Here is a 12934-nt window from a genome sequence, read left to right on the forward strand (position 1 = left end):
GACGTACTCTCCTATAATCTTCAATGTTTTCTAAACCCATGTCATAAAGAATACAATGGGTTATTAATTTTGGAATTGGTTCTCCTATGATAGGATACCCAAGTTGTCTAAAGGCCAATACTGGGTTATAATTCACACAACCTCTAGTCCCCATAAGTGGCACATTAGGGAGTGTTCCACATTGGTATATTACTCCTTTTACCTCTCGCCATCTCGCATACCATCAAACTGTTTTTTCATTAAGATCTACCAATCTCCGAGCCCATTCTCGATTATCAATTATGTCAACATAACAATTATTGAAATCATTGATAGGGCAACATTTTTGGCACCCACTATCAAACATATGATTCACCAATCAGACGTACAAAACAGGTAAACAAAACAAAATTCACTTGCCTTTTTTCTCATGAAAATAGTTAAGTGTATAGTACACGTCAGCGAGGACGACTGTTGTAGGATTTTCTACTCTATTCTTCAAAGCTAGGAAGACATTGATTGCTGCTAAATCAATATTTTCTTCTTCCCTTGGGAATAGAACAACCCCATAGATGGTGAGATCTAGCACCTCCATAAAAGCACTTCAATCTTGGGCGTTAGCTAAATGATGTGCTCTTTCCTCAAAAAAAACTTCTCAGAAAACCAAAAGTCCCTTTCTTCTTTTGGCTAATCAAAATTTACTCTTCAACCCTTAGTATCTCAGCTACTTTGGTTATGGATGGATAATTCCCCATGTAACGATAAGGTTTCCGTTTTTCTAGGGAATAGCCTAAAATTGGTCCAAACTCTTCCAAAGTAGGCGCAAGTTGGAAGTGTTGAAAGGTGTAACATCTCAAAGGAGAGTCGTAGAATTGAGCCAAAGCGGTAATAGCCCCTATTTGTACGTCCACATCCAGTAAATCAAGAATTTTCCATATTTCTTAGTTAACGAAATCCTTTTAAATTGTCAACCTGAGGCTTTTTGGCTTTTAGATTCATAGTTTTCCTTAGCATTGGGATTGTAGTTTCATTGTTGGATCCCATTTTTAATCAAATATATCCACACCCTAACTTTGAATTCAATGGTTATCTAATGGACCTACATAGAAATGAATGATTATGATTATTTTATGGTATGTTGTTGAAAATAACTTTTAATGCAAGAAAAGAATGCATGGTACTATAAAAAATTTTAACTTTATCATTAACGATGAAAGCTATTTGCATTGATGCAACAAAGAAAAAAATTAGAGGTATACTGACGTCGGATATTGGAGGAAAAAAAATATAAATAAAAAGTTAAAATAAAAAAAAAAAACTGCCATTTAAAAGAAAGAAGGCTACGATATGACTTAGATGCATTCTATCCAAGATTGGAGAAATTTCAAAGTCTATAAGCTTCTAAATTCGTGAACTCTTTCGAGGGTGGGTTGTATAATCCTAAAATTCATCGGTCTCTAGAGCCAATTACTTGTATCAAAACATCACTATGAATAGGAAGTACATCCAAAATGTACGTATTTCTAATGGATTCACACTCTAGACGATATTTTCGCAATAACCAAATAGGATGTGCATCCAATATGATTACCACTAAACCCCTAACTAAACTTAAGCTTTACTCAGGCCCGCGTATAGGGTCTCACTCATAAGTGTATGTCTTAGTAAAGGTGAATGGTGCAGAATAAACATAATTCAATAATTTCATAATGCTAATAAAGCAAAGAGTTTGTTCAAAGAGTTTGCTTGATTTGAATAATTATTTTGAAATGCGAGTTTTAGGACATCAAGTTGTACAATCCGTGTCTCCAAAACTCAATGAGTAAAAAAATGTCACATCTGATTTAATCCTTTTAATAATGTTTTATTTTTTCTATTTATATGAGTTTTAAATCCCCCTATGTTATAACCGCTCAAAGATTAACAATGTATCATGTCTAAATAACCACTTGAAACTAACTTTCGTATATTTATTAATTTAGTTTCGAAGATTATTTTTAGAACTAACAAGATGTCACAACTTGCGTCTTAACAACTTAAATGTTAACAAAATGTCACATCTAATTAATCCTTCAATATTTGATTATAATTTTATCTTTATTTTCTTTTTAAAAACTAAAAAATGATATTAAATATTAAATAAGTTTAAATGATTCTACGAAATAAAATCAATAATAATCACTGTAACTTGATCTGTTAAATAAACGAAAACACAATTTAATAATGGAACCAAAAATATTGTTTACAAGTGCAAACTTCTTTCAAAATATTTTTTTTAATTAAATAAGTGTGGAAACAAAACTCATTTTAATATTATATAGCACTAACCAAAAGAAAAAAAATCGGTAAACACTACTCACCAATAAAATAAATGATGTTTATTGCTATTTAATTATGTCCATAATTATATATATTAAATAAAATTAATTATGTTAAATGGTTATCATTATTAAATTAAATGATTATTATTTATGTTAAATGAGATAAAATATTCATTGACAGCATCACATAAACACATGGTACATAAACACATGGTACTAGTTAATGTGATAAAAGTAGAGCATCAAAGGAAAATTATGGATGGCAGACTACGGTCACGTCTTATACGAAAACCAACAAATTAATAATAGGGATAGTAAGTAGAGATAGCAGCCAATGCCCAGTAGTGATATCATGGAGCAACATCTTTACAAAATAATAATAAAAAGAATCAATGAAATAAAATCTTATAGACCTAAAACAAGTTTTTTGTAATAACCAGAGAAACATATAAAAAAAGATTTCAACCAAACCACCAATGTCAAACAAAACAAAATTTTCATCTTCCAACAAATCAAACTCTAGTTCCAAATCTTAGTTTCTAATAGAATGATGCTTACATCTTTCTATAATATAAATTTTGAAAAGCAAAGCAAACTTGAAGAGAGGGAAAAAGTAAGTGCCTTTCCACATACCGACCACAATGAAGATAGGTGTAGTGCACGGCTGAATTGAAAGGTTGTAATGATTGTCTTATCTATTTTATCTTTTAATTGATTTTGTTTGGTTCTGTTGTTAAAATGAGTTTAGGTTTGTTTATGGTTATAAGTTGATTTAAAGAAAGAGTATGGTGGATTTTTGAATTTTCTTTATCTTCTCTACTTTGTTTTTTTTTTTTTTACAACACTTCCTCTCTTTTTCTTTGTTGATTTTAGAAACAAACAACAAAAACTCTTTTTTTTTTTCTAACTCTTGATTTTTCTGAAACAAAAAAAATATAGAACTCCTTTATTTTTTTTTTGTATGAACTCATTTTTCACTACGCGAAAAAACGGCTTTTACAGCGCTTTTTTTAAGCCATTTACAGCGCTTTTTCAAAAAAATAAGCGCTGTGGAAACGAGCGCTGTAAATGATACAACAACGCTTTTATAAAAGCGCTATAAAACATGTAAATACAACGCGCGCTTGTTATGCACATTTTACAGCGCTTCTTCACAAAAAGCGCTGTAATATGCACCCCGTCATATGAGTTATGGGTGTGCATATTACAGCGCTTTCTCACAAAAGCGCTGTAATATGCCCACCCATAATTTCATATATGGGCGTACATATTACAGCGCTTTCTCGAAAAAGCGCTGTAATATGAAACTGTCAAATAAATACTCATTCTTGTCTCCGCATAAGATGTCGATGTTCAAACTCGATCCAGACAATGTAAAACACTACATTGTAGATATGTTTTTAAGAAATAAAGAAAGTGATAAATTGTTCTTGGCACCATATAATTCAGGGTACGTAATTTTATCTTTTTTAATTGATGAGAATTTAATTTATTAGTTGTCTATAAACAAAATTGCTTAACCAATTTTTTGTTGTTGTAGGGCACATTGGGTGCTATTTGCAATCAATGCGGTCTCTGAAGTGATATACTATTTGGATCCCGTGCACGGCGATTACACCAATCACCCCGGAATAAAGAATATGCTCGACACGTAAGTAATATTCATTTATTTCTTACATATATATATTTATATATATATATATATAAATATATATATGTAAGAAATAAATGAATATTACTTACGTGTCGAGCATATTCTTTATTCCGGGGTGATTGGTGTAATCGCCGTGCACGGGATCCAAATAGTATATCACTTCAGAGACCGCATTGATTGCAAATAGCACCCAATGTGCCCTACAACAACAAAAAATTGGTTAAGCAATTTTGTTTATAGACAACTAATAAATTAAATTCTCATCAATTAAAAAAGATAAAATTACGTACCCTGAATTATATGGTGCCAAGAACAATTTATCACTTTCTTTATTTCTTAAAAACATATCTACAATGTAGTGTTTTACATTGTCTGGATCGAGTTTGAACATCGACATCTTATGCGGAGACAAGAATGAGTATTTATTTGACAGTTTCCTCGTGCACACGACCTTCTCGTACAAAAACCTTCAATGAAAATTTTAAACTAGATTAATTACCAATACATTTAATTAATTACAAATAAATGCAATTAAAAGTATTTTTTACCTTATGTACAAGCTGATTACAGTAACACTCAGCTCCTTATGTTCGAGAAGATCGTACATTTGCTCCTTTTCGAGGTATTCAATATACTCATCTCCAAAGATGTCTTGATTCATTTGTACAATGGGCGAATCGTTGCTGCTGCCCATGTTCCTTTTTATTTGGATGTCAAGACACGCCCCGTATTTACCAAGGCGTGGCTGACTTTTATTAGGAGCAGCAGCAGCAGCGACCGATTTTCCCCGATCCAGATTTTTTGTTGCTGCAAGTTTTGCAGCTTTATTACCCTCCAGCCTTTGTAGTTTGGCAGCCCTATTAACCTCCAATTTTTGAGGTCTGCTGCCTTTTTTTGGCTGTAGGGGTGGTTTATTTATTTGGACCTACAAAAATGAGGTAAAATGTTAGTTTATTGAATCTGAAAAAATAAAAAACCTTAGGCAATAAATGTGACAAACCTTTTCGGGAGATGTAACTGATTTGTCCTTGGGAATCTTTTTTTCGAGGGCAACAAGGTGTGTGGGCCATGCCACGTAACTGCCAATAGCGTCGCTTAAGAACTTCATATCTCCATCGTTGTCCGGTATGGGCAACGGTGCAGTTGGTTCGAAAGCAACCGTAGGCGATACTTTGACATGGCCCGCGGGGATCGGAATATTGTGCAATACTTCTCCCGAAGTATTGTGCAATATTCCTTTTCCCACCTTCCGTTGAGTCGGCGAGGACAAGTATAGGACACATGTAGTGACACCCTACATCAATAGTTAAAACATAAGTACAGTTAATATATAAGTTTGTTTAATACATAAGTAATTACATAAGCAAGTAAGTAGTAAGTAATTAATTACCTCGGGAATACTCTTCAAACCGACGTTGCAACTCCCGGTTTCACTCTCCATTTGTATTTCAGGTTGGAGCTGAACCGGAAGTTGCTTGTCTTTATTCGTATTCACCAAGAGTGCCACTTGCTCCGATAAGATTCTGAGCTTCTCTAATACTTCCTCGTTGGAAGGTTTTTGGCGCTTCTCTTGAGGAAAAAAGCTTTTGGGAGTTACGCCAAATCCTTTCCCCCTCACTCGACCGGAATACTCAGGGACATTAAACACTTTCCCAAGAATGTCCCTGCACGTATCCTTGTTGCCCTCTTGAGTTTCAGAACTTTGTTCAATAGTTTCCTAAAATACATGTAACATTAAAAAGATAAGTTCAATAGCATTTTTAAAATACAATATTAAAAAATATTAAAGTGATAATATACTTACACAAAGTTCTACAACTTTCTTGACATTTTCATTATCAACCACTCCTTCTTTGTTAACACGCGCTTCCTTCCATAAGATATGACGACCCAAGGGTTGATCGGCTTGGGTGTCTTTTCTCTATTCGTTAAAATCATAAACAAAATAATACAAATTAGTTACACACTATAGTTTATAATACAAATTACAAGTGATGTTTAATTACTTACAATTTTTTGTTCAAGGCGTGCATATCCCATACGTGATTTCTTGTATGGGTGTTTTGGGTTGCTTGCCCGTTCGCGATTTGCCTTACTAATATTCTATATAAAAAAAAAATAGCAATTGTGTAAAAATTTAAAATACGCTACGAATATGAATAATAAAACACAAATGCTAATAAATTAATCACTTACGACAAACGCCGGGTCAGAACGTTTGGAAACAAATGCACTCCATTCATCCTTTGATATATAATGTTGATATATCTTTGGAGGTTCAGCATTTGTGTTTCCTTCTCTATCTTTTAGATAGAAATTTGAGAGATGGGATCTAAATCCACGATGGATTTTCCCAGCAACTCTCAAAACATATGACTTTCGTTCCTCATCAAGAACAAAAGTGGTCTGCAATGAAAACAATTATAAGTAATGTATTTTACAGAAAAAAAATTATAAATGACAAAAGAGTAGATCAAAATATTTACTTGAATGTCATTCCAGATGATATCTTTGGCATCCTTCAACGCCTTATCTCTCCAGTTGTCTATTGTTATTGGGACATTTTGACGAACAACAGCCCCAATGTAGCTTACAAACATGGAGCTGTTGGGGTCAACTGGCTGACCACTCTCGTTCCAGCCAACCTAATAAACTCATATAGTAAGTACATGCCCTAAACCCTAAAAAAAGATAAAAAAACACACAGCAAACAGAGTATATATAGTATACCTCAAATTTAATGCCACTGCTCCGTGCTTTAATCACCCTTTGCATGATAGTTGCACCACGTTTGACTTCTTTTTCGTAAGTCTTAGAGGTGCCAACTTCTTCATTTTGAACTTCTAAATCTTTGTTTGTATCCATTTAACTACAACAAGTTCAACATGCACTTTAGTATAACATCAACAAGCTCAACATGGATCATGCATTATTATAAACAAACTCAACATGTATCAGTATATCTTAAAAAAGCTCAACATGCATTCTAATGATTACAAAAATTTAATAACATCAATACCTGAATAATGATGGTTCGAAGAAAGACGAAATGCAAAGAAAAGAGGGTTTGCAGAAAGTTCACAGAAATATGGTTCACAGAAATACGGTTTGAAGAAATACGTAATGAGGGTTACGTATTTCAATGAAAATATATTGTGTGAAATGGGAGAGATGATCTTGGATGGAAATAAGGTTCGAAATGAAGGAGATGATCGTGGAAATAAGGTTCGTAAAGGACGGGATGATAGGGTTTGCAAAAGAAGAGAAGAAATGAAGGTTGAGATGAAGGTTACGTAATGAAGAGGAAACTGAAGAGGTAACTGTTATATATACGTAACACTTTTACAGCGCTTTTTATAAGCCTTTTACAGCGCTTATTTTGTAAAGCGCTCTAAAAGGCTTCTTTAGTTAAATTTTTAAAAGGCTCTTTTACAGCGCTTTTTTCAAATAAGCGCTGTAAAAGACCTCCGTGTGTTATTATGTTATTTGAATGCCTTTTACAGCGCTTTTTTCAAATAAGCGCTGTAAAAGACCTCCGTGTGTTATTATGTTATTTGAATGCCTTTTACAGCGCTTTTTTCAAATAAGCGCTGTAAAAGACCTCCGTGTGTTATTATGTTATATGAATGCCTTTTACAGCGCTTTCACACATAAGCGCTCTAAAAGGCTTCTTTAGTTAAATTTTTAAAAGGCTCTTTTACAGCGCTTTTTTCAAATAAGCGCTGTAAAAGACCTCCGTGTGTTATTATGTTATATGAATGCCTTTTACAGCGCTTTCACACATAAGCGCTCTAAAAGGCTTCTTTAGTTAAATTTTTAAAAGGCTCTTTTACAGCGCTTTTTTCAAATAAGCGCTGTAAAAGACCTCCGTGTGTTATTATGTTATTTGAATGCCTTTTACAGCGCTTTTACACATAAGCGCTCTAAAATGTCTCTTTATGTTAATTTTAAGAGGCTCTTTTACAGCGCTTTTCCCAAATAAGCGCTGTAAAAGACCTCCGTGTGTTATTATGTTATATGAATGTTTTTTAAAGCCTTTTACAGCGCTTTTCCACATAAGCGCTCTAAAATGTCTCTTTATGTTAATTTTAAAAGGCTCTTTTACAGCGCTTTTTCCAAATAAGCGCTGTAAAAGGCCTTATTGTTTTTGTGTTTTGTTATGTTATGTTATTTTTTAAACAAGCTCAACATGCATGCAAAACCCACATAGTAGTAACTGGTCACCACAAAAATCCCTTCCTCTTCACCAAACTCTTCTCCTTTTATGCATCTTCTTCACAAACATCAAAGCTTACTCTTTCACAATTCAATCTCCACCTCAACACCCTTTTTATCTCTTTACATTCTCTTTCCTTCTTAAATCGAAACTTAATTGGTATTCAGGATCATTGCCATGTTGCGAAAAATGGGTTTGTGTCTGGTGTTTTTGGGGATTCCCATGATGCGTACAAGGTGTTTGAAGAAATGGGTTTGTGTCTGATGTTTTTTGGATTCCCATGATGCGTACAAGGTGTTTGAAGAAATGGGTTTGTGTCTGATGTTTTTTGGATTCCCATGATGCGTACAAGGTGTTTGAAGAAATTAGGTGTCTGATGAATATTATTTTTAAAGCTTTTTTACAGCGCTTTGTCAAATAAGCGCTGTAAAATGTCTTTTTTACTCACTTTCAAAAGAGTCGTTTACAGCGCTTTGTGTGAAAAGCGCTGTAAAAGGTATAAAACACTCATTATTTTATTTTTAAAAGGATCTTTTACAGCGCTTTTTAAGATAAGCGCTGTAAAATGTCTCTTTATTTTATTTTTGTGTTTGGTTTATTTGGGTTGGGATGACATTAAAAACATTTTTATCATTGTTTATTGGATTAAAAATATTGTTATCATTGTCTTTATCACAATACTTTAGGAGATGATGAATTATTAGAAATGAGTATTCTGAAGAATCTATATATATATATGCACTGAGCAAAAGAGAATCTCTCTATTCAGTTCAGTTCAGTTCATGTAAATTACTAATTTATATTCAGTTCAGTTCATGTAAATCAAGCTAAATATAAAACACTCATTGTTACATGAACTTGGTATAAAACACTCAAATCAAGCTAAATATAAGCAGAAAATAAATTAATCAGAAAATAAATTAATCAGAACTTAGTATAAAACACTCAATTCAGATTACATGCATATTTACAATAACACAGTTCAGATTACATGCATAGCTTATATAAAACAATTAAACATATATATACATTAAGATGCCCTTCTTCTTTTCCTGGTGACATTCACATTTGTTTGTCCATTTACAATACGAAACGATGGATTAATCCAAATTCCCTCATCATGATCATCTCTAAGATATAAACCATCATCAGTTGAATCAATTTCATGTGGTTGTTGTGATGTTGCAAATAAAAGATCATTACCAACATCTTCATCATTATTGTTATCATCACTTATTTTATTGGTCGATAGGACAACAGACCATTTATCATTAGAAGGATCAGTGACATAAAACACTTGTTGAGCTTGCGACGCTAAAATAAAAGGCTCGTCTTTGTATCCCACCCTATTAAAATCGACAAGCAAGAATCCTGACTCATCAATCCGAACGCCATTATTATTATCGACCCACTTGCAACCAAATATGGGAACACGAAACATTGTGTAGTCTAACTCCCATATGCGCTCGATAACCCCAAAATATGATAGATTTGCATATATTGGGTTTTTGTCTTTTGCACTTGAGACATGCATCGCTTCAGCTACGAGAGTGACTCCACTATTTTGCATAGTGGTCTGATCATCTTGTTCTTTGGTATAAAATGTGTAGCCGTTAATAACATAACCAGTGTAAGAAAAGACATGTAAGCTCGGACCATTTGCTAGCCACCTCAATCTATTTGAAATTGATCCGGGGTCTATATCAAATTTTGACATTATGTGATTTTTTAACCATGTTACAAAACTTCGATTGTGCTCTCGAGTTATCCAATTTTGATTCCTATTCATGTTCAAACGAGATAACTGATCAATGTGTATTGTAACATACGGTTGAACCTCATCATCATTGTGCAGAACATACAATTGTGCCTGCTCCCATTCTGTCCTTGATATAGTCAGTAGTCTCCTTCCAGTTATCCCTTCTCCTGATAGTCTTCCCGAATGACGAGACATGGGAAGCCCTATGGATTCAACATTGGACAGATATTCAGTACAAAATTCAGCAGCCTCTTCAACAATGTATCGTTCAGCAATACAACCTTCTGGTCGACTTCTACTTTTTACGTACCCTTTTAATATTTTCATATATCGTTCTATCGGATACATCCATCTCATATAAGCTGGCCCACAAAGTTGTGTCTCCTTAACCAGATGAACAGTAAGGTGAACCATTATATCAAAAAACGATGGTGGGAAATACATTTCAAGCTCACACAAAGTAACAACAATTTCCCTCTGCAATGTCGGTAATTTCTGAGGGTCGATCACTTTACTACAAATTTCCCTGAAGAAGAAACATAATCTAGTTAAGGCTAGTCGAACTTTTTCAGGTAAAATGGAACGTATACCTATTGGTAGCAAATGCTCCATTATAATATGACAATCATGGGTCTTCAAACCTTTTAACTTGAGGTCTTTCATACAAACCAAATTTTTAATGTTCGAAGAGTATCCTTCTGGAACTTTAACTTCGTGTAGAAATTTACATAAAACAATTTTTTCCTTTCTAGATAGAGTATGAGCGGCTGGAGGTAGATATGTGCGATTTCCTTTCTTTACTGGAGCCAGTTCATTTCTTATTCCCATATCGACCAAGTCCAATCTTGCATTGACGCCATCTTTAGACTTTCCTGGAACATTGAGTAACGTACCAATAACACTTTCAAATACATTTTTTTCAATATGCATCACATCGAGGAAATGTCTTACATACAATGACTTCCAATATGGCAATTCAAAGAAAATTGACTTTTTCTTCCACCCAGTTTTCACCAGCTCTCCCGCAAAAGGTTTGCCAAATTTATTGGTCAAACCTTGTACTTTTTCAAGTATTTGATATCCAGTCGGTGCTAAAGGAGCTTTACCTTCCTCTGATTTTCCATTGAATGCATTTCTCCACCCACGATACTGATGACTATAAGGTAAAAATCTACGATGTCCAAGAAACACATTCTTCTTACAATGTTTCAACCGCATCCAATTTGTACTCTCTTCACATATAGGACATGCACACTGACCTTTAATGCTATATCCTGATAAATTACCATATGCTGGAAAATCATTAATTATGCCGAACAACATAACCCTTAAATTGAAACATTCTTTCTTATACCCATCATAAACTTCCACACCTGTCTCCCACATACTTTTTAAATTTTCGATTAGAGGAGTCAAGTATACGTCGATATCATTCCCCGGTTGTTTGGGTCCAGAAATTAACAGAGACAACATCATAAACTTACGCTTCATACATAACCATGGAGGTAGGTTATATATTACCAAAATCACAGGCCACGTGCTATGTGAGATGCTTTGAAGACCATGTGGATTCATTCCATCAGTAGAAAGTGCAAGTCTTAGATTTCTTGACTCTATCCCGAATTCAGGATACTCGTGATCAATTTTTGCCCATTGTGGGGAATCTGCAGGGTGTCGAAACATTCCATCTCTAATTCTTTCATCTGCATGCCATGTCAAGTGTTTTGAATCTTCTTCACTGCGATACATGCGCCTAAATCTTGGTATTATAGGAAAATACCACACGACTTTTGCTGGAGTAGATTCTTTCTTCTTATATCGAGAGACATTGCATTTCGGACACGCCTTAAGTAGTTCATATTCGTTTCGAAATAAAATGCAATCGTTAGGACACGCATGAATCCTTTCGTAACTCATTCCAATAGAACACAAAATCCGTTTAGCCTCGTAGGTCCGACTGGGAAGTTCATTATCATCTGGCAACATATCTTTTATGAGTGTTAATAATTCCGTAAAGCTTTTATCAGACCATCCATTACTCGCTTTTAAGTTGTACAACTTTAATATCGCTGACAGTCTTGTGAATTTAGTACAACCATTATATAATTCTTTCTCTGCATCACTCAACAAACTTTCAAACATTTTAGGACAATCTCGAAGATCTTCTTCAACTGCTTTTGCAATCTCATCAACTCGGTCCGGCTCATATGTATCTGTATCGAAATCAGTTGAAGCATATGTAGAACTATTCTCAAAATTAATGTTTCCTTTTTTTTTCTCACCATGTCTTATCCAACATGTGTAGCTTTGATCAATTCCATTACATACTAGATGTCCTTCTAATTCATCTTCTCTAACACGTTTTCCAAAACAACATTTTAAACAAGGACAAACTACTCTATTTGGATCTTTTGCATTCTTCACTGCAAACTCAACAAACTCCTTCACTCCAATTTCATACTCTTTTGACAATCGATTGGCTGAAATCCATTTCCTATCCATATTATACCACCTATATAAATGCAGTAACAAAAATAATAAGCTTTCAAAACATATCAACAAGTTTCAAAAAGAAACCAATATCAACTAACAATTTCAAAACAGAACAGATCATGTGGTATGAGTTTTTGACAATTTTTGACAATTTCAAAACATAACAGATCATGTGTAAAAAATACCTTAGACAACGTAGATGGCCGCACAGTACGTAGAGGATATTAGGGTTCGCAACGTATATAATTATTTGAAAGATGTAGAGGATATGAGGGTTTCCAACGTATATAATTATTTGAAAGATGTAGAGGATATGAGGGTTTCCAACGTATATAATTATTTGAAAGATGTATTTTACAGCGCTTGTGAAAAACGCGCTGTAATAGGTAGTTAAATTCAATGAAAGCGCATGTGTTTTACAGCGCTTGTGAAAAAAGCGCTGTAATAGGTAGTTAAATTCAATGAAAGCGCATGTGTTTTACAGCGCTTGTGAAAAAAGCGCTATAATAGGT

General features: G+C 33.9%; 1 protein-coding gene across 1 annotated transcript; it reads right to left on the reverse strand.

Annotated features, from left to right (window-relative positions):
* Positions 1 to 677: 677 nt before the first annotated feature.
* On the reverse strand, positions 678 to 12691 carry LOC140920055 (uncharacterized). The gene is made up of 3 exons (XM_073367369.1): positions 12608 to 12691; positions 11423 to 12441; positions 678 to 874 (listed from the first exon to the last, which is right to left on the reverse strand). The coding sequence occupies exons 2-3, from the start codon at positions 12429 to 12431 to the stop codon at positions 678 to 680; spliced, it is 1206 nt and encodes a 401-aa protein (XP_073223470.1). The 5' UTR covers positions 12432 to 12441; positions 12608 to 12691.
* Between the last annotated feature and the right edge of the window lie 243 nt (positions 12692 to 12934).

The sequence above is a fragment of the Cicer arietinum genome, chromosome 4, assembly GCF_000331145.2.
Source record: "Cicer arietinum cultivar CDC Frontier isolate Library 1 chromosome 4, Cicar.CDCFrontier_v2.0, whole genome shotgun sequence".
Taxonomy (NCBI): domain Eukaryota; kingdom Viridiplantae; phylum Streptophyta; class Magnoliopsida; order Fabales; family Fabaceae; genus Cicer; species Cicer arietinum.

Coding starts and splice junctions, on each gene's coding strand:
- LOC140920055 (XM_073367369.1), bottom strand. CDS start 12,431: ATGGATAGGAAATGGATTTCAGCCAATCGATTGTCAAAAGAGTATGAA. Junction 875..11,422: donor TAACCTACCTCCATGGTTAT/GTATGAAGCGTA, acceptor ACGTACAAATAG/GGGCTATTACCGCTTTGGCT.